Source organism: Dasypus novemcinctus, chromosome 2, assembly GCF_030445035.2.
Source record: "Dasypus novemcinctus isolate mDasNov1 chromosome 2, mDasNov1.1.hap2, whole genome shotgun sequence".
NCBI lineage: Eukaryota > Metazoa > Chordata > Mammalia > Cingulata > Dasypodidae > Dasypus > Dasypus novemcinctus.
Genome location: NC_080674.1, coordinates 147,431,844 through 147,453,581, shown reverse-complemented (window position 1 = coordinate 147,453,581; position 21,738 = coordinate 147,431,844). Strand labels below are relative to the sequence as shown.

The following is a 21,738-nucleotide window of genomic DNA, read 5'->3' as shown; positions in this document are numbered from 1 at the left end:
CCTTGAACCCTATAGCAGTGTTTCTTGCCTTGCTCCCAAAGTTTGTCAAACTTTGTCATAGATTACAGGTGTGTGAGGTTCCTTTTTCCTCTTTCTAGGCTGTAAACTCCATGGGGTGGGGACCATGACTCATTCTCCTGCATTCCAGAGTCCATCACAGTGGCTGGTGTTACACAGCAGGTGCTGCACATCCTGCCCTTCACCCTGCAAACTCACAGAGAGCACCTTTCCCCTGAGGGAGGGGCCGTCTGAGCCACGAGCCAGTGTTCCCTGACTCACTCCCTTTGTGTCATCCTGGCTTTTGGCTGTCACAGAATCTATGGGGAAGGGTTCAAGAAGCTGAAATGATCAAGAATCTGCCCTTATTTTACAAAGAAGAAAACCTCTTTCAAGGCTTGAGAGTTAGGACCAAGGATATAGAGGCCCTGGGGTCCTCCCCACCACCACCCTTCTGGGTTGGAAGCCCCTTCCCCTCAGTTATGTACACTGGGGTCACACCCAACTCCCCAGGGAGGATGGAAGTGGCCCTGCTGCTCTGCGGAAGGCAAGAAGCAGCCCTTCCTCCCTCACCCTGTCCCCATGGGAGGAAGCCAGGGTTAGGGGTCTGTGGGGGCAGTTGAAGGAGAGGGGCTTCTGGGGACATCCTGAGCAGGCTACAGGAGGGTTGCCACGGTAGATGCAGGGGACTGTAAGAGCCAGTTGACTTTCCGGGCTCATCTTAAGCTCTGACCCCCTGGGATAAGCCAGGAGCAAGGGCTAGTCACCTTAATCACACCCCATTTCTAGCCTTCTTGTGAAAAGCTACAGCCTGTCAGGGGTACAAGGTTTCTTTTTGAGGTGATGAAAATGTTCTAAAATTGAATGCAGTGATGGTTTCAAACTCCCTGAATATACCAAAAGTCATTAAATTGTACAGTATAAATGGGTAAAATGTATAGTATGTGAATTATATCTTTTTTTCAGATTTATTTTTTATTTATTTCTCTCTCCTTCCCCCTCATTATCTGCTCTCTGTGCATTTGCTTTGTGTTCTTCTGTGTCTGCTTGCATTCTTATCATGCGGCACTGTGAAAGTGTTGCTTTTTTTGTTGTGTCATCTTGCTGCATCAGCTCTCCATGTGTGTGGCACCACTCCTGGGCAGGCTGCACTTTTTTTGCACAGAGCAGCTCTCCTTGCAAGGAGCACTCCTTGGGCATGGGGCACCCCTACATGGGGGACATCCTTGTGTGACATGGCACTCATTGTGCCTAGCAACACTGCATGAAGGCCAGCTTACTACATGGGTCAGGAGACCCTGGGTATTGAACACTGGAGCCTCATATGGTAGGTGGACACTCTATCAGTTGAGCCACAACTCCTTCCCTGAATTATATCTCAATAAAGCTATTTTTAAAATCCATCAGTGACATACCAGTACACACTTATTAGAATGGCTAAATCAACAACAAAGCCGTAGACCTATAGCTAGTCACAGTACTACCAGTCATAAAAGGAAAAACTGGAAGCAGCTTACATATTCAAAAACAGGGAGATGATTCCACAGACAACAGAAAAGTAAATAAATGACCATTAAAAGTGATCATTATGACACTCCTTCTCTTTTGGTGGAAATGTAGAATGGTGCAGCCTCTGTGGAAGACAGTTTGACAATTTCTCAGGAAACTAAATAAAGAACTGCTATATGATCCAGCAATCCCTCTACTAGGAATATATTCAGAAGAACTGAAAACAGGGACACAAACAGACATTTGCACACTGATGTTCATAGCAGCATTATTCACAATTGCCAAAAGTTGGAAACAATCCAAGTGTCCATCAACTGATGACTGGATAAACAAAATGTGGTATGTACATATAATGAAATATTATGCTGCTGAAAGGAGAAATGCAATTGGGATATATATGACAACATGGATGAAATTTGAGAACATTATACTGAGTGAAATAAGCCAGATATAAAAGGACAAATATTGTATGGTCTCACTAATATGAACTAAACACCAAGAATAAATACATGGAGTTAAAACTTAGAGTATAGGTTACTAGGAGATAGGATGAGGGCTGAGAAGGAGTACTGATGCTTAATGTATGTAGAATTTTTAATTAGCTTGACTGTAAAAGTGTGGGGATAGAGTTGATGGTAACACATTATAATGAGTAGAACTAACATGGCTGGTTTATAAATGGGATTGTGGCTTAAAGGGGTAGTTTAGGATGTAAATGTCAATGGAAAGAAAGTTAGAATATAATCTAGGGACTGAATAACATATTGAACCCAGAGGTGGATGAAGATTGAGGTTAATAGTACAAATACAAGAATGTTCTTTTATGAACTAGAACAAATGTACGACACTATTACCAGGTGGTAAGAGTATCATGATGCATGGGAAAATACAATTAATGTAACTTATAGACTATAGTTAACAACTATATTGTAATAGTCAATGTCAAAGAAGGTGCTATATCAACGTTAAGGGTCAATAATAGGGGGTATGGGATTTTTTCTTTAGGACTAAGGAAAACATTAAAAAATTTACTGAGGCGATGGCTGCACAACTCTGTGATGAAAATGAGAGCCACCAAGTGCACACTTTGGATGGATCGTATAAGGCATGAGATTGTATAACACACTGAACCATGGGTGGATGATGGACTGTGGTTAACAGTACAAATATGAGAATAGTCTCTCATAAACTCTAACAAACATACAATACTAATACATGGTGTTATTATAATAGGGAGTGTATGGAAAAAATATATCAAATGTAAGCTATGGACCATATTTAGTGGTAATAGTCTGATGATGTTCTTTTATAATCTGTAACAAATATTCCACAACAATGTAAGGTGTTGGTGGAGGGGTGATGTATGAGAATTCTGCACATAATGCGTGATTGTTTTGCAAACTCACAACTTCTCTAATTTAAAAAAAAAGCATATATATATGTATATATATACATATATATATAAAAAAGATCAATATGAAGACAGTGAGTCAGCAGAAAATACTTGTACTTTGAAGATAAGGTAAACATTTCCATTTCCTCTTCCCTTCCCTCCCCCTCCCTTCCCTCCCCCTACCTCCCCTTCCCTCCCCTTCCCTTCCCTTCCCCTACCTCCCCTCCCCTCCCCCTACCTCCCCTCCCCTCCTGTCCCCTCCCCTCCCCCTACTTCCCCTCCCCTCCTGTCCCCTCCCCTCCCCTTCCCTTCCCTTCCCTTCTGGAGTAATTCAGCCCTAAAGGTGGGGCAGAACAAGGTAGGCATCTGTGCCAGTGGGGGTGGGGAAGCCACAGTAGCCCGGAGCAGGGGGGGGCACAACCGCACTGTGGGGGACCACCCAGTGTGGAGAGTCACAGGCTGACTGGGGTATGGGAGGCATCCACGAGGCAGAGATGGGGGCAGAGATGGTAGCTTGGATACTACAAGGGGAGTGGTCAAATAAGTAAATATATTTTTAGGAAAGTCAAGGATAGTGGGAGGCATAGTGCTCACTGTCAGAGAAGAGCGCTGGAGCAGCTGTCCCCTAGAAGCAATGAAAACCCTTGCACCAGATCTCAGTTTCTAAACACCATTCTCCATTAAAGGGAACTAGGGCTCCTGGGAATAAATGGATGGTGCATTTCAGGGCTGGGGCAAAGTAAAGAGGAGACCGGAACATCTCATTATGCCAGAAAATAAGGAAGTGCTCAAAGAATGAAGGAGACATGTCGAAAGGGATGTGGAAACCAGTTTGAAGGAGCTCACAGTGGCCAAACGGGACAATTTGAGCATTGAATAGTGTAATGCATTGAATAAAACAGGAATTTTACATGAATATGTACAGATATGATTAAAAGAAATGAATAAATTGAGAATTTGAAGAGGAATGGAATATTTACATAGTTTCAAAATATCTCTTCACAAAATACTTAATTACACAGGGAAAAAGAGTACCTTTGAAAGTGGGGAAACCTGATTGTTGTAGACTGAATGGTAGTCCCCAAAATGATAAGTTTATACCCTAATTTCCAGAACCTGTGAATGTTATCTTGTTTGGAAAAAGAGTCTTTCCAAATGTTAAATTAAGGATCTTGAGATGAGGGAATCACCTGAATTTTCTAGATCCAGTAAGTGTCCTTAGAAAAATGTCCTTTAGAAAAGAAGACATGGCAGAGAAGATGATGGGACAACAGAGGCAGATAATGATATGATGCAAATACAAGTCAAAGAAAGCTAGGAATGCCAATGGCCATCAGAAGTTGGAAGAGGCAAAGGATGGATTCTTCTCTAGAGCCTTCAGAGGGAATGCAGTCCTACCAAAACCTTGATTTCAGACTTCTGAGTTGTAGAACTTTGAGGAAATGCATTTCTGTTGTTTGAAGCCACCAGTTTGTGGTAATTTGTTACAGCAGCCACAGGAGACAAATACACTAGCAGACACCAGCTTAAGGAATTGATCAAAGTGAACATCTCCAGTAATGGAACAAATAAAAATTGTGCACCATTTAATGGAATGCAATGAGGGGCAGACAGCATTGCTTCTGTGACATTCCTGCCAAAGATGCATAACCCAAATCTAATCACAAGGAAACATCAGACAAACAAACGAGGGCCTTTCTATAAACTGGACTGTAACTTTCAAAAGTATCAAGGTCATGAAAGTCAAATTAAGTCTGAGGAACTGTTCCAGATTAAAAGAGAGTAAAGGGACTTGATAACTAAATGCAATGAGTAATTCTGGACTGGATCCTTTTGCTGAATAGGACATTATTGGGACAATTATCAAAATTTGAATGAGATCTGAGGATTAGATGGTATTAATAAATCAATGCTAACTTCCTAATTTTGATGGCTGTACTGTGATTATGTAGGAGAATGTCCTTGTTTGTAGGAAATACACACTACAGAGTTAGGCGGAGGGGTTGATGGGACATCCTGTTGGCAATTTACCCTCAAATAGTTCAAGGGTAAAAAAGTTCTTTATAACATACTTCCAACTTTTCTGTAAATTTGTGGTTGCTTCAAAATAAAATATTTACTAAGAAAAGAAAAAATAAGGAAAAGAAGGATGCCCATCCTGCAAATGATTGCACAGATACGTATGTACACAGTTGCAGGCTGAGGCAAAGACTGGAAGGGAATCCACAACAATGATAATTGTATGAAGGAGGTAGGGTGATGTGTAACAATGATCTCAAATCTTTTTTTTTTTTTTTTTTTATTTTTATTGACTTTGTAATAATATTACATTAAAAATATATATGTGAGGTCCCATTCAACCCCACCCACCCGCCCCCCCCTCTCCCCCCCCCAACAACACTCGTTCCCATCATCATGACACATCCATTGGATTTGGTAAGTACATCTTTGGGCACCTCTGCACCTCATAGACAATGGTTCACATCATGGCCCATACTCTCCTCCATTCCATCCAGTGGGCCCTGTGAGGATTTACAATGTCCGGTGATTACCTCTGAAGCACCATCCAGGGCAGCTCCATGTCCCAAAGACGCCTCCACCTCTCATCTCTTCCTGCCTTTCCCCATACCCATCGTCCACCATGTCCACTTTTCCCAATCCAATGCCACCTCTTCTATGTGGACATTGGATTGGTTGTGTCCATTGCACCTCTATGTCAAGAGGAGGCTCAGATTCCACATGGATGCTGGATGCAATCCTCCCATTTTCAGTTGTAATCACTCTAGGCTCCATGGTGTGGTGGTTGTCCTTCTTCAACTCCATCTTAGCTGAGTGTGGTAAGTCCAATAGATCAGATTGTAGGTGCTGGAGTCTGTTTGATCTCAAATCTTTTGTGTTTTGTTCAATACATATGTGCTGAGGCCCTGTTATATGGCAGGCATTGTGCTGGCTTGTCGGGATGCTGAAAAGAGTAACACCGTTGGCTTGCAGTCTGCAGGAAAGAGTGCCGTGACATCTGTGCTGGGTGGACCCTAAGGACGGGGCCCTGCCCGAGCACAGGGCACACCTAACCCAAAGTGGGGGAGTGCCCCACAGGGAGACCTGTTTGAATGTGGTCCTCTTGCTTTTCTGTTAAGAATAACAGTAACGTTTGTAAGGCCTCCCTGAAAATTGTGGGTGTTCCATCTGCAGTGGGAGCTCTGAGGAGGAAGAGGAAGTCTACAGAGCATGGATGGCTGCTGGGAGGACCTGGCTTGAAACAAGTTAGATTCCAGGAAAAGTCACCAGATGATGTGTAGAGGGACCCGAGGGGCTCCTCAGAGGGGAGGAGACTGGAAAGGGGGCCAGTTTGCCGGCACTGATCACCACACATGTCCCGGGGGATACCACACTGGCTCTGGCCTAAACCACGCAGGGCCCTGGGCACAGTCGCTGCTGCTTCGACATCACATCCTCATCTGGGCTGCCGGGCTGAGTCCGGGAGCCAGTCTCAATCTGTTTCCTTCTATTCTTTGACAGGAAGCTCCTGGAGAGCCAACCCCCACCCCCTCACCCCGCCCCAGCACTCCCTCTCTCTTTTCCACTATGGACAGAAGCTTCATGAGCGGCTGCCTGCCCACCACATAACCAGCTGACATGGGGACCGCAGGAACAACACAGCTGTGCTGCGCGATCCTGGGTTTCCTCCTACTCCAAGGTAAGAGGCGCCTGCCACCTTCCTTTAGCAATTCCCCGCCGGAGGCTGGCGGTCCTGGGCGCTAACCCCTCCTTCAGGACCCACACCGCGAGCTCTCCAGCACTTCCCCCAGGGGAAATTCCAGAACCTCTCAAGACCGGATCAGTTAGATGAGGGGGAGGGTACTACGCTTAAACCTTTTGGTGGGAAAATTTCCGAGGTGATCCGGGGTCCCCACAGAGGCTGGCCTCTGAAATGTGGAAAGTGGAAAGCGCTTTGTATTGCGTGCGTGGCCCGAGAAGCCCACAGCTACTCCATCAAGCCTCGCCCTCTGCTCTGGGTCGACTGTTCCAGAAAAGAATTGTCTGTACTTAGGGGTCTTTTTTTCTTCGTTCAAATGAAGAGTACAACCTGGGAAGCTGGAAAATTGACTTTAAGCTCAAATGAGAGCAGGGGGGACTCTGGTTAAGGGGAAGAACTATTTGCCCAGGAGAATGTACACGACATCCTCACCCAGGGGGCTAGATCGCATGACCTCCAGGGGAGGTTCCACCGAAACGACTCTCTTCCAGGGCTTTGCCAGTTGATTCCTGGAGCAGCACACAGGGTCGTCTCATTAGGGAGCAATTGCTGGGAACCATGAAAAGTCCAGGAGATTGTGACTCACAGGGCAGCAACATCCTACCCCCACCCCCACTTCACCCCCCACAAGGCCTCTGTGGAAAAGTTTTGAGCCTGTGTTAAAAGCAACAGAAAAAGAGATCAAGAGTGCTGGATGCGGAAGGGTGATGGGAAATCTACTGGGCTGGCCCTTTCTTGGTGGTGGGGAGGGAGGGCCTGAGCACCAGAATATGCCTCCTGGAGAGGCTGGCTTCTCTAAAAACCCATGGGCTGGGGATAAAACTCTGATTGCTCCCCTGGAGGAAAAAGTCACAGATTCCATCTAGGGCTAGGGGGATTAGCCTGTGTGGAAACTGCAGAGATGGCAGAGGAGGAAATTAAATGATGAGACTCGTGGGATGGCATTTTCATAGATCTAAGTTTTCTCAGATTCCCTGCCCACGTCCTGGCCCTGGCAAGTGCCAAGGCTCCTGGATACCCTGTTTAAATTCCACCTAAACTACTATCACCCTTTATGTTTCCTAACCTCTCATCCCTAGAGCTCAGAACACTTACTATCTCCATTTGGGTGAACTGAGGCATCCTTTCGAGGATTTTCTGGCCCACAAAGGGGCATAACTGAGTATACACAGTCAGGGCAGGCTTGGAGGACTTGAGAGAACAGAGGAAAAGTAAAATAAGTCCAGGATTTATTGAGCACAAACTATCTGCCAGGCACTATGTTAAGTGCTTTATATACATTCTTTCATCCTCACAACAACCCGAGACATTGCTATTATTAATATACCTGAATTTTAAAGATGACAAAATGGAGGCTCAGTTCCCACAATTAAGTGACACAGCCAGGACTTGAACTCCAGCCTGTCAGACTCCAAAATCCATGATTTTAACTACTAAACTAGGTTTGCTGAGGAAAACGGTGGGGAAGAAGGGCAGAGAGAGATGGAGTAGAAGGGAATGAAGCAGGTAGGCATCAGGGAGCTCCCTGTGGCCTGCATTCTTTGGGCTCCTGCAGGCCCAGTGGTAAGAGGCACCCCTGCCTGCAGAAGCAGGTGCGCCCTAAGCGCCTCACCTACTCACAGAGGAATCTTCATTGGTGACAACAACAACAACAACAAAAAAAAAACTGGAGAAGGGGAGCAGAAAGGAGGCAAAGAGCAGACAACTGGGACCTGATGCTTGTGACTTTGGAACTCCTTTCAAGACACTAGTTTTCTTTCTAGATAAATGTGAGAAAGCAGTGAATTTAGTCCTCTCACTGAAAAATGAAGTTATGACCTTAGATGTTACATTAGGTATGCTTGATCAATAACTGATGATAGATGTTTTTAGGATGTGCCTTGGATTGAAAGCATTTTCCCAGAGTCATTCCAACTATTCTGCCTAACCCTGCTCCAGGCAGGAAGAGTTCTTTCTAACCTGGGCTTCCTACAAGTTTTAAGTATCCTCTTTACCCGCCCACCCAACAGAAGAATGGGGCTCATAGAGATGGTGACCTGGAGAAGCATGGCCCAGAGTTTGGGCCGCGTGGGCTTGGAAATAATTCATTCTACGCTATCCAAGTGATAGCACCATGGAGGAAAACGGTGGCTTAAGGAAAATAAACAGACCAGCAGGCTGCCACGGGCAGGGGTGGGCCCCTGGCACCCAGCCGCCTCTGTCCACCCAGGCCTGGGCTTAGTGCGTCCCTGATGATGAGAGGCCCAGGGAGCAGGAGGGCCAGGCCAGGGGCTACAGTCCCAGGCCAAGCAAAGGGACAGGAACTCAGCTGGGTGGCTCCACTTCCCCCACGCTGTTTTCCTTTCACATTGTTCACAGGTTTCTAGAATGATTTCATTGTGGAAAATGAGCGAACACAGCTTGACCTTACAGGTCCCACGCACATGACAGGACACATATATGGGTACATGCAGGCATCTGCATAGAGGCTCAGACATACACGTGTACGTGCAAAAAACTAATGAGGGGGATGCAGATGTGGCTCAAGTAGTTGAGTACCTACTTGTTATGTGGGAGGTCCCTGGTTCGGTTCCCAGGGCCTCCTAAAGAAAAAACCAAACAGATAGCAGAAGACAACAAACAAAAACAATGAGCAGGCAACAAGCGCAAACAATGAGCAAAAACAAGGAGCAAACAGATGAGGGAGCCATCATTTCAGGGAAGGGGGTGAACAAGTTGAAAAAACAAAACAAAAAAAACACAAAAACACTAAGAAGGGCTTCTGACTGGGAACTCCTGGAAATTGACCTCAATCTGTATTTGCAATGACCATTTCCGCCGTTGCCCCTGCCCGTAAGAGTAAATTTCCTGTGTGAGTAAACTGGCCGCTTGATCTAGAGCTGCATGCCTCCTGTATGTACCTCAGAACTTACTTCCTACCTCCAAAACCGGAAGAGGCAGAGAGCTAGCCCAGACAATCCCTAGTCCTTAATCCCATTTTATTCACCATATCTCCCCAACCCCTTCCTTTAGGGGTGGAGCCAGGATGACAATCTTCACAGAGGACAATGAATGGCCCAAAAAATTAATGTTACCTATAGCAGGTCTCTGGCCTTCTGTCCTTGGACATGCCACTTTTAAAAAATCACCTTCCCCTGATCTTGTGTCAGGTTGGTGTAAGACCCCCATAGGATTGAAGAGACAGGACAGGACTTTGGGACTCTGAACCACGCGGTGGTGATGGTGCTCGTGTGTCAGAGCCATCACCAGTCAGCCCTCTGCCAAGTGTGCCTGTTGTCCAGCAGGAGAGGCCTAGAAAGCCGAAAGGCCTTGGTTCTCGATGGGCTCTGTCCTGGACGAGAGACTTATCAAGCTGGTCTGTGTGTTTTGCTTTTTCTTACAGGCCACAACACCCAGCTCACGACAGCCCAGACCTCTAGCCCTCAGGGTAAGACCAAACACACAGGACCTTGAGGCCTGGGAGCTTCTGATGGGTGGCTGAAGGAGCTCTGGGCTAGTTCCACGCTGACCTTGGGTGATGGCGGCTGGGGCCAGAGCTCTCAGGACATCCAAAGCTGAGCACATGCCTTGAAAGAGGAGAGACACGGATGGTTGGCGGTGGGGTGGGGTGGGGAGAAAGCCTAGAAGGCATCAGAAATAGGGAAGAAGTGGGGGAGACAGACCAATGGGTAGCCTCAGATCATATGTTTCAGGAGCCTTCAGCCATCTAAGTCTGACCAGAGAGCCAACTACTCCCATCACAGGTGAGTGTGGTTGCCAAGGTGCCAGCCCCATCCACACCGCCTGGCCGTTCAACCCTGCTTGGAGCCCAAGGAGGGAGTGTGGGTCACCACACCTACTCCGTCTCCACTCCACATCTGCCCTGTCTCAGAGCCTTGCAGCCCAAGCCCTCTGCCTGGCACTGATACCCCAGGGACCCTGCCCTTCAGGTGACCAATCCATCTAGGCAGGGCCTGGTGAGGAAGCAGACAATTTCTGCTATAAAGGTGAATACAGACTACCGGGGGAACAGATAAGTAAACAGAAGCCCAGACTGGCACAAAGCAGGGTGAGAAGGTCGTGATGGGCGTAGCCCAGGAAAATGTCAGCCACTTCAGACTTGGGGGGCCAGGGAAGACTTTCCTCTGAAGCCGAGGCCTGAGAAGGAGCTAACCAGATGAGGACTGTGGTGGGGTGGGGGGTGGGAGGGCGTATTCCAGACAGAGGAAGCTGCACAGATAAAGGCCCAGGGGTGAGAGAAAGAAGAATCCCTTCTCTTGCAATTGAATGGACTAAAAAGCCCCCATGCACATGCTGACTGAGGCCCTCAGCAGGCCCATGGCGTCTTCCTTGTCCACAGCAGCTCTAAAGAAAGCCTCACAAGTCCCCACGGGAGCAAGTAAACCTGCTACGCTGGGGTCAAGCACGGTGGATGGTCACTCGCCATCCTCCCTGGACCTGGCTCAGTCCCAGCCTCAGAAGCACACATCAGGACTCAGTGAGTACCCAGGGCCGGGACAAGGGTGGGGGCGAAGGACCCTGGTTTATGTCTTCCCCACTTCAGGAGGCCCAGGTCCTGCCCGAAACCGGGGTCTCGAGGCCAGGCTCCACATCAGCAACACCCTGGTGTGGGGCGGCGTAGGAGAGGTGTGGAGCAGAGGCAGGAACTTGGGCCTGGGAATGACGAAGGTAAAAGGAACCTCAGCTTGGGGCTGATAAAGGAGTAGAGGTGAAGAGAGAGGGGTAGGAGAAATAATAGGAAAGAGAGGCAGGTAAAGTTGGGAAAGGGCCACTCTCCTCTCCTCTCACTGCTGGCCCTCACTGAGCAGTGTGGGAGCGACACTGGGGGTGTCCTCCACCCTGGCCACCCTGCTTCCTGGGGCAGCCCCAGGAACTCCAGGCAGCAGTGGCAGCCCAAGCAGAGGTATGTCCTGGCAGTGCACAGCAAAGAGGACCTGGTGGGATCTCTTCTTTTCTCTCATTCTATCCCTTGGCTCTGGGGTTTTTACACCCTCAGACTTATTTGGTGGAGTACATGGGGAGATAAGGAAATGGAATAGGAGCCAGGCCTTAAGTACAGAGGGGATGAGAGGAGCAGTCACCCCACTTGTTAAGAGGACCAGAAAGTTGGGCCTCTTAACTGGCAGCCTGGCTTGGTAGATCAGTTCCTGAGGATCAACGTCCCGTGCACTTCTTTCCTCCCACTTCAACCTGTGGCAAAACGTAAATGGCTCTTCCTTTCCTGGTTCGGCTCCCTATCTCTGTGGCATAAATCCCTTTCCTCTGGACCTCATGGGGTGGTGGGAAGAGCATACTGAGGGAAGGGGCCCGAACTTCCTGGAGCCCTCTGGAACCAGCAACTTGAGGAACTAGCAATACCATTCACCTGGCACATCGCCACAGGGCTAACCTCTTTCCCCATTGCATCTGGGTGGAGGTGCAGGGAGGGAGTCTTTCTTGGAGGGCATGGGTTCCCTCTGCAGTTCTTACCTGGGAGAAAGAGTTAGGGAAGCCAATGGGTCCCTAAAAGTCTGTGTTGGTCTCCTTTGCTGAGGTATACATCCCTACTTCGTCTTAGACACATCCCAAAATGTTACCCCCAAATCAGCCACCATGGGCCTGAAGCCAAGGGAAGACGTTACCATCCTGCCTAGCCCCACGTCAGAGACGGTGCTCACTGTGGCTGCATTTGGTAAGAGAGGGAGAAGGGGGTGCGTGGGAGGAGACCCTGACCCTGGAATTGACTTAGATCCAAGGTCTGAAAACACAAGTTCGAATCTCACCCGTGTGTTCTAGGAGGGCTTGGCTGATGGAGTAGGCCCTGGTGGGGGAGGCCTCCACTGGCCCTCCAGTCAGCAATCCTTGGCTCTGTTGGGTTCATGTTCCAATGGGATGTGGGGCTCCAGCGTGGAGCCCACCCTGGCGAGGGGTAGCAGACCAAGACCTCACTTGTTCAGCAGAGAAACGTAATTCACTTTGCTTCCAGAGCCTGTCTACACAGTTCTTAGCTAGGAAGAGAATTCTGGATTCCTGTTTCTCCCTTTTGAGCCCCCTCAGCCTCCCCTTCACCCTATTCTTTTTCCTGTTTAGGTGTTATCAGCTTCATTGTCATCCTGGTGGTTGTGGTGATCATCCTTGTCCTTGTGGTCAGTTTAAGGTTTAAGTGTCGGAAGAACAAGGAATCTGAAGGTAAATGCCCAGACCCTCCATGGGCCCCCTTTGCTCCTCTTTTCTGGGGGACCCAGAGCTAGGTTACATGACTGAGACCCAGCCTGGAGTTGCAGGAAGGATTGGCACAAATGTGCCCCTTGAGAACTAAGAGGGCCACCTGGACGGGCTTTGAGGGGCAGGCCGGGCTTCTGAGTTACAGCATTTGACGCTGAATTTGTGCCTTTGGGTTTTTACAGATCCCCAGAAACCAGGGAACTCAGGGATATCTGAAAGGTAAGACTGTCAGAGGTAAGGGAGAACTCATCCATCTGACCTCCTGCTCCTCTAGGAGGAACCTACACTTGCTGCCTTCTCCACACATGTAAAATCCTCACAGCCTCTAATGAGTTCAGGGCCAGGGTGGGCAGGACAGGGGCAGAACAGGAAGGAAACAATCAGGTGCCTGGAGATGGACTGGAACCTTTAGCTGCAGAGCGAAGCCTCTGTAACCCCCTCATGAAAAGAGTGGGAACTCAGGTTCTAATATACCCTTAAATGAGAAGACACTCCCTCATAGGCTGAGGAAGCAAGCGCTATGGTAGATACTTCATAATATCATCTCAAATTTCTCACAGCAGTTCTTCAATTTTACATGTGGAAAATTGAGGCTTAAGAAAGACTGTAATATGGTCAAGATCATACAACTAATAAATTGTAAAACCAAAATTTAAATGCAGATCTTTAGGCTTTAAAGCATATTCTCATTTCATTATGGTCTACCACCAAAATAGATTTTTCAAAAGGAAGGTCAATGTTCAACAACCCAACCCCCAGTTCCTTGATTCCCCATTGCCCTCCTTCCTCTCTGTAACCCAGTCTCCCTCCCTGCCCCTAGCTGCTCCACAGCCAATGGAGAGAAAGACAGCATCACCCTCATCTCCATGAAGAATATCAACGTGAATAACAGCAAAGGATGCCCCTCAGCAGAGAAGGTGCATTTTTCCGGGTTCCTTTCTCCCTTCTTTTTTTCCTGAGGCATAAAGAAGATACCTTCCAAGACTCAAGTTCTTCTCCCCTTTTTCCTACGTGCCACTCCCAAGAAGTCCACCCTTCCTGATTGTGTGTTTATTCTGCAGGTTCTTTAAAGGCAACCTTGGGGCCTTGCAGCTGATGCAGCTGCCCTGTGACTGTGAGGAGGAAGATTGGGGACTGGTGGGGGCATTGAACCACATATAAATTATTTTATTGTTTTGCATCTACTCCCAGATCTAAAGGACACTAGCATTCCTGCAGATCTTGGAGCAAGCTACTGATACAAGAGACTACCTTATGGACAGTCACTCTAGAAACACAACCCACTCCTCCACCTTCTCAGAGTCCTAAGAAAGAGGAGTGTATAGCACAAGAGCAAGGAAAATGGCGAGGTGGATTGGTCATTTCTACTTTACATTAAAATTATGTTCTGGTCTGAAGTCTAATTTCTTTTAAGGTTTGTGTTCCCATGTGTCTTTCTTTACTGAGTGTTCCAGAAGCCTTGGGACCTCCTTGCCTAGGCTAGGCAGGCATGCAAGTTTCTGCCTCCATGCGGAGCTCACTGAGAAACCTGGGAGGGGTGAGAACTTTTGTCAGGTCTGTCTCAGTTCACTTGGTTTATTAAGTAGGGTTGAGTGACTGAATCACCACCCTGAAAGAGGAGAGAGAAAAGGACTGTTATCAGTGAACCAATCATCACCAGTAAAGAAGTTTCAAGGTGGAAAGAAAGAACATGGGAGGCACAAAGCATTCTGACAAGGCAACTCCAATGGTGAGAGCTGAATAATATGAGATTGGCTACTCTCTGCTTGTCCCAGGGTAGATATGTGTCACCTTGGTCCCAGCCATGGGAAGAAGCCATTTTACCCCATAGAGCTGTTATCTTTGTGTCCTAGAAATAGAATAAAGAATCACAGAAATGCTGTAAAGTCATTTAAAGAGAAGGAAGAGAAGAAAGAAAGAATCTGTTTTCTTAGCAATAAGTCTCTCTGCCATGATACTGGTCCGTTAATGAATCTTGGTTGAGGAGAATCAATGGAAAAGTTATCTGTGTATGTCTGCATAGATTGTTTAAATTTATAAGGATTTATTAGTCAGCAGTTTAGAATACATAGAGATACAGATCCTGCCTTCTGAGATTACTCATTCTCAAACAACAATATGATATTTTATTCTGGACTTGGACTTCACAACATGATATGGGAGAGAAAGCATAGAACAAAATGTGTCACTATTCCTCTTAGTTTCCTAGGGTTCCAGTAACAAAGTACAAAAAACTGGGTGGCTTAAAATAACAGAACTTGATTATCTCACAATTCTGGAGGCTAGAAGTCCATATCAAGGTATTGGCAGGGCTATGCTTCCTCTAAGTCTGTTGGGTTCTGGCAGTACCTTGCCAGCACAATCCATGGCATTCTTTGGCTTGGGGCATAATTCAGTCTCTGCCTCCAGGACGTGGCTGTCTGCTCTGTCTGTCTGTATCCAATTTATAAGAATACTAGGCATGTTGGATTAGGGTCCACCCACCCAATTTGGACTCATCTTAATAACATCTTTATTTGGAAATGTATTTGGAAATAGGATCCCAATCATGAGACCAGAGGTTAGAACTTGAACATATCTTTTCAGGGGACACAGCTCAACCCATAACACCCTCTGTCTCACCAAACGATTAAAATGAGACTGAAGACTACTGGATTCCAAAATCCTCTAGGGCAGGGCCTATAACCATATGTTTGTGGTTCCTGATTGGTAGCACTGTGCCCAGCACATTGTAGGTAAAGAAAAATGACCACTGAGTGACAGAATCCTGGCCTTGAGGCTGGTCTCTGCCACAAACTTGCAGCTTGACTTTGGCTAAACCACCCCCTTTCTCCAAACCTATTTTCTTTTAAAACGAGGAGGAGCCTGAAATACTTGACTTTGCTTTTTTTTTTTAGTTCTTCTATTCCACAGTTCTATAAACTCCACACATAAGGAGAAAAAAAAGACCTGTTGAGTAGAAACACCCTGGTGTGTGTGCTAGAGACAAGCCTTATGTGACTAAAGCTGTGTCTGATATCCTCTGGTCTTCCATTTCCCTGAGTATTAGTGGGAGAATACACAGGTCTGGCCCTGTTCTGCCATACAGGAGGATATTGGGTAGGCGAAATGGAATAATAAATGTGTAAACGCTCAAGAAATAAAGGTACTAGTTGGCATGGTAGTAAGGTGGGCATTACCACCCATCCACCCCCAGATCCCACATCAGCATCAAGGCATTCGTTCTTCCAGCTCTTGGGCGTGTTGGCCGCTGAGGACTCACAGTTGAAGGCAGTTGTCTCACCTAAGTTTCCACCCCTCCCTAGGGACAGCCTGCTTCTAATTGTTGGGGGACGGAGGTAGAGCTAAAGACCTGGACCCCTTCAATTTCTCCCTCTGCCCAATCTTGCTTCCCTCACCCCTCACAGCTGTTCCCAGGAGCAATAAACCTTTGGCCTGCCATTCACAGTGTCTCAGAGTCTATTTCCTAGAATACCTAACCTACAACAGCAATATTATCATATTATTAAAAACAAAAACAAACAAACAAAAAACCTCAGGTATATTTGACCTAGACCACATCAAAATTCTAGAACAAAAATCTGTCATTGGGATAGAACTCTCTAGGTGACATAACAATGTCTACAAGTACTGGATTCTGTTTGAATTGTTAATGTTATTGTAACTGCCATGGGTACTTAGTTCAGCAGTTTATCTTACTGGATAATCAGGTCAAGGACATGGGTTTCATTCTAGGTAACTTAATTGATGTCTCCATTCTAAGGCCACAAACTTTCCCCTGACTACCTACAATGTCCTGCAGATATGAGCTGTTAGTCAAAAGGTATTTATGTGGTGGGGGTTGGGGGAGTGGAGCGAGGGGGGTGAAGAGATTTAATATCTCTGAGGCAAAAGGATTTTTACCCTGACACTGACACTGGAATACCACATGAGCCATGTTGATTGTCCTTTCTCTATGTAAGTATATCCTTTGGGAAAAGGTCCAGGATGACCTCAAACTGAATTATGCTTTTATGTATTAGAGGGGGGTCTGCTGGGGGATCCTATTATTTATGCAAATATAAGACTCCACCTCTGACAGGAAATCTGAGTGCAGCCTTCTGCAGCCCCTGCAGCTTCCCTGAGACCACATCCCTTCCTTGAAGTCTAGAAAACAGGATGATGGCCATTTACAAGATAGCTTCCTCTGACTGCATGGCCCTAAAGCAGGAATAGGTGGTGCAGGGTGGGGAGTTTCTGGGGTGCATCCTTCTCTCATTTCTTCCCCCGTCCTGTGGGAGGGCAACCAGTCAACCAACTCAGGCGTACAGACCCAGTCAGACCAGGAGATAATTTACTCTATCTTTCTTGCAGGGCTAGATGGGGCAGGTTCAGCATTTCAATCATATAGGGCACAGAACAACCTCAGAATCACCAGCAAAAATTCACTACAGTTCAACCAATATTTTTAAAAGTAAGTACAGAAGACTGATAGAAAACTAAGACTGTCCCTAGGTAGAATGATTTGGCAGACGAAGGATCACTGCAGGCCCCTTGGTCTAGTTCTTATGCACAGTTTCCTAAAGCCAGGCTAGTACTAATAAATTATATTTGAATCTACTGGAAGACAATGTGACTCTCTGCTCACTAGTCTCTCCCTGGGTCTGTAGACCCTCCCTCTCTCTCCTCTTAAAACTTCTTTCTATATCTATCTCCTTCTCTTTGAGAATTGCCTCTGAGATCCTAATTTCTCTTATCTCCTTCCCAGTTGCTCTTTGCTCTTCCCATTGGTTACCATCCCCTGGCACTCTTGGAGCCCACAGCTTTCTCTTGTACAGAACACAGAGACAGAATTTGACAATGGAAATTATTTTTGTTGAGTGGTCTGTGAGCTTAAGCGAAAACTGGCACAGAGGTGTTATAGTTGGGTTTGGGATTCTACATTAGACTTAGTGCTATAATCACAGAAAACTTCACCCCAGAGTATTAATTTAGATGCAAATAAGGGTATATTGCATGGCAATATCTGAGAAGGTGGCAATGTGGAATGACTTTTTGCTGGCCTAGAACTAAATGAATCAAGACTAGAAAAGAAGGGAGTGAGGTTTCATAGGATGAGGAGAGGTGAGGATGCTGAGATACCAGACATCTCCAACAGGCCTCGGCTTCCCAACTCTTGCCCAGCATCCTTGCCTGGATTCTGCTTCTAAGGAGCCCTATCATTCATAGCAACCTTTCTCAATCCAGTTACCCCCTACAGTACTCTAGCACCCTGACTTCACGGTACTCTGACATCTCCGAGACCTTTTCTGTGTCCCTGGACTCCAAGGCAGACCCCATACTCCCCTGTCCATCTTCTAGTGCATGCTGGCTAGCCTCCCCAAACCAGAGGAACTTCCTTCTCACAGTCACCTGATTGCTGTCCCTGATCAGGTTTCTCAGCTGCAGAGAACAAGGGACTCTTCTTCAGGACCCAACTTTCTGTGATTACATTGTTGCCTGGGGTGCATGACTTGGTCAAGGACCCAAAGTCCCAGAGCAGGGCTTTTGATTCACCCCAAAGTTTTCTCAGGTTTATTGGCATCAGGTAATTCATCTGATTTTGGATGGTCTGGAGTTTTCTGTACTAGTTCACTTTCCCCTACTCTTTTCTTTTTGGAAGAGGAGGCAAATCATCAGTTTTGGATTCAGGGACCAGAGTACAGGGAAAAGCAGCTTTCTAGCCCTTTTTGGTAGTGTTATGCTTTTTGCCTAATTTATGGATAATGATTACCAGACAGACTGGCATGGGGATCAAATTAGACATATCAGGACCTTATGACATACCCAATATACACTATCCTTCCCCTCCACACCACTACCTTACAATGTCAAGCCATACAAAATGGCTTCTCTTCCTCCAAGCCAGTCTATAACAGCGGCTAGCATTAATTAAGCACATCCTGCCAGATACGGTGCTGAATACTTTAGCATGATCTTATTATGGCTGACAGCAATCCCAAACTGATCTCTCTCTTTTTTTAAAAAGATTTATTTTTTATTTATTTCTCTTCCCCTTCCCCGCCCCAGTTGTCTGCTCTCTGTGTCCATTCGCTGTGTGTTCTTCTGTCACAGTTTCTATCCTTATCAGTAGCACTAGGAATCTGTGTCTCTTTTTGTTGCGTCATCTTGTTGTGTCAGCTCTCCGTGTGTGCAGCGCCATTCCTGGGCAGGCTGCACTTTCTTTCACGCTAGGTGGCTCTCCTTATGGGGCACATTCCTTGCGCGCGTGGGGCTCCCCTACGCGGGGGACACCCCTGCATGGGGGGACACCCCTGCATGGCATGGCACTCCTTTCGCGCATCAGCGCTGCGCATGAGCCGGCTCCACACAGGTCAAGGAGGTCCAGGGTTTGAACCGCGGACCTCACATGTGGTAGGCGGCCACCCTATCCACTGGGCCAAGTCTGCTTCCCCCAAGCTGATCTCTTAACCTCTATGCTAAATCTCCCCCTCCTAAGTCAAATGAAAATTATCAAATATCTAGACTGCTGTCATATTGTCAGTGCTTATGGGTTAGGGCTAAGGGCAGAGCACTGTTCTCAAGTGCTCCAAGGAAACTGACATTAGAAATGACAAAAGCCTCTGGCAGGCAACTAGTTTGGTAGTTTTCACACTTTTTTTTCCTTTTTAATATAAAAATCTTTTTATTAGACCACAAAATATAAGACAGAACAAAGCACAGCTACTTTGATTGAAGAAGGGTGAGGGGCTGAAGCTTTCTTTCTTTGGTGTGCCTTCCTCTTGTTTCCCACTCCCTGCCCCCGCCCCAGTATAAAATCTCAGAAGTATCTGCATATGGAGCTTTAAGAATTTCTTAATTTAAAAACTATGAGTCTAATCTTTTTTTTCTGATGATCATATTCTTTTTTTTTCTTTATTTTCTTTTAAATGTCACATTCAAATAATATGAGGTCCCCATATAACCTCCACCCCACCTCTCCCACATCAACAAACTCTTCCATCATTGTGGCACAATCACTGCACCCAGCAAATACATTCTGGAGAACCGCTGCAGCACACGGACAGTGGTCCACATTGTAGTCCACACTCTGCCCCAGTCCAGCCAGTCCCTGCAACACCACCATAACTCCAAATCCTGAAAATTCCCCCATACCATATCTCTTCTTCCATCTCCTGACCATCAGCAGCCACCGTGGCCACCCTCTCCACATCACTACTACAATTTCTTCCCTTACTAATCACAATAGTTCCCCAGCAGAACACCAGTAAGTCCACTCTAATCCATACTCTATTCCTCCATCTTGTGGACCTGGGATGGCTATGTCCAGTCCCCTCTACATCAAGAGGGGGTTTAGATTCCACATGGATGATGGGTGCAATTCTCCTGCTTGCAGCTGTAGGCACTCTTGGCTCCCTGGTGTGGTGGTTGACCCTCTTCACCTCCCTGTCAGCTGGCCAGGGTAAGTCCAAGAAACCAGAGGGTAGAAGCTGCAAGTCTGCTGAGGCCCAGGGCCTGGCCGTCACATGGACAGTTCTGAGATTCAGGTCTCCTGAGTATACATCAACCCAAACGCTGACCACAGGTCTGGTAAAAGTAACAGAAGAGGCATGTGTAGAAAGGTTATATCTGAGTCCAACTCCATCACAGGATCACAAACGCCAAAGTAGGGCCAACTGACATCGCCCTGAACTCCAGAGCCATCTGCCTTGACCATAGAACTTGTGGGTCACTGCAGCCCTCAGGAGAACCAGCACCTGGGTTTCCATCTACCTAGGCTGTCTCTGGTACCTTGCTGAGGCGTGCATAAGCATCACCCCCTGATAACCTCCCAGCTCTTTTTTGGAGACTCATAGCCATATAAACTCATTTGTCCTTTCCATTTCCCCCTTTTATCAAAGGTCAAAATGCTGTTTTTAACACCTGATATTACACGTAGGCTGAGATATTCTGCTGGTCTGAGCTGACCTCTTTGTTCATGGTCTTTTTGTAGTTTATGAATCGAATCTAACCTCATTTTATAGGTGAGGAGTCTGAGGTCAAAGGAAGAGGAAAAGGGAATTAGATGTGGTCACACAATGATTTACAGCAAACCCCAAACTAGAACCTATATCTAACTCTTAGGCCAGTGCTTTTTCCACTGAAAGTTCTTGTCCTCTTAGAGCTCCTAAGTGGGCATGACATTAATGATGACAGTGCCATTACTGCAGGGAAGAGCTGAATTGCATGCAATTAGGGGCTTTTACCCTTTTTCTGGTTTGTGTCCAGCAACCCCTTACTCTCCTCCTAACCCTAAACCCCTAACCTCCCCACTCCCACCCAAGTCTCTGCTGGTTGATACCATAACTGATTTGGTCTTCTTGGGTAATATCTTGGTGAATTCCAGGTAAATTTTTGTTTGGGGATGATCTTTTACCTTTTGCAGACCTGATATTTGGTCATCCCAACCCACCCATCTTCAGCAGCCATGAGTTAATAGGACACTGTACCCAACCACCTACAAAGAGTTGCTTTTATTCTTTGCTAGACCCCATGCAAACCTGGGTGGGGATCTGCAGCAGCTATTTCTTCATTTCCTTTTCACTAATCTCCTAGAGCCTGGTCCTTCAGAGAGGAAGTGAATGGATTAAGAAAAAGACTGGCCTGGAAGAGAGGGGGAAAGGGCTCACTCAATTGGGCCCAGAGCAGGCTGGGAAGGAAGGATAAGGAAAGAGGGGACTCTAATGCCATCCCAATTCTTTCTCTACTTCTGACCCCTAGCGGCCCCTGTGCAGGACTGGAGTCTGTGCCTGAGGAACTGGGAGGCAAGGAGGGAGCCCAGATTGCTCCTAACCCCTTAAATCGACCTCGTTTCCCTAGTTTTTTTTGACACTTAAGCTTGCCGGGGCTGAGTTTGCAT

General features: G+C 46.8%; 2 protein-coding genes across 9 annotated transcripts in view; both read left to right on the top strand.

The window, feature by feature from the left end:
* Window positions 1-6,449: 6,449 nt before the first annotated feature.
* On the top strand, window positions 6,450-14,257 carry ECSCR (endothelial cell surface expressed chemotaxis and apoptosis regulator). 7 transcript variants are annotated; one of them, XM_058279637.2, is made up of 9 exons: window positions 6,453-6,596; window positions 10,039-10,083; window positions 10,349-10,399; window positions 10,996-11,133; window positions 12,190-12,327; window positions 12,726-12,824; window positions 13,043-13,079; window positions 13,681-13,777; window positions 14,052-14,257. In XM_058279637.2, the coding sequence occupies exons 1-9, from the start codon at window positions 6,536-6,538 to the stop codon at window positions 14,055-14,057; spliced, it is 672 nt and encodes a 223-aa protein (XP_058135620.1). In that variant the 5' UTR covers window positions 6,453-6,535; the 3' UTR covers window positions 14,058-14,257. The 7 variants fall into 7 exon arrangements, with proteins under 7 accessions (XP_058135623.1, XP_058135599.1, XP_058135593.1 ...); XM_058279633.2 differs by having other exon boundaries at window positions 6,454-6,596; window positions 13,922-14,257; XM_058279616.2 differs by lacking the exon at window positions 14,052-14,257 and having other exon boundaries at window positions 6,451-6,596; window positions 10,999-11,133; window positions 13,681-14,016.
* Window positions 14,258-16,552: 2,295 nt separating this feature from the next.
* The window catches only part of DNAJC18 (DnaJ heat shock protein family (Hsp40) member C18), a 47,172-nt gene continuing 41,986 nt past the window's right edge, over window positions 16,553-21,738 (top strand). Inside the window, exons 1-2 of one of the 2 annotated variants that reach the window (XM_058279605.2) lie at window positions 16,553-16,595; window positions 17,214-17,313. The gene's annotated coding sequence lies outside the window, so the exon portion shown is untranslated. Of the gene's footprint in view, window positions 16,684-17,213; window positions 17,314-21,738 lie in introns of both variants that reach the window. The other variant, XM_058279600.1, reaches the window with a different exon arrangement.

Bases quoted from the DNA above. Each gene is read 5' to 3' on its own strand.
- ECSCR (XM_058279610.2), top strand. From the start codon at position 6,536: ATGGGGACCGCAGGAACAACACAGCTGTGCTGCGCGATCCTGGGTTTC. The intron at 10,400-10,995 runs GTGAGTGTGGTT...CCTTGTCCACAG, and splicing joins GCCAACTACTCCCATCACAG to CAGCTCTAAAGAAAGCCTCA. The intron at 12,328-12,725 runs GTAAGAGAGGGA...TTTCCTGTTTAG, and splicing joins GCTCACTGTGGCTGCATTTG to GTGTTATCAGCTTCATTGTC.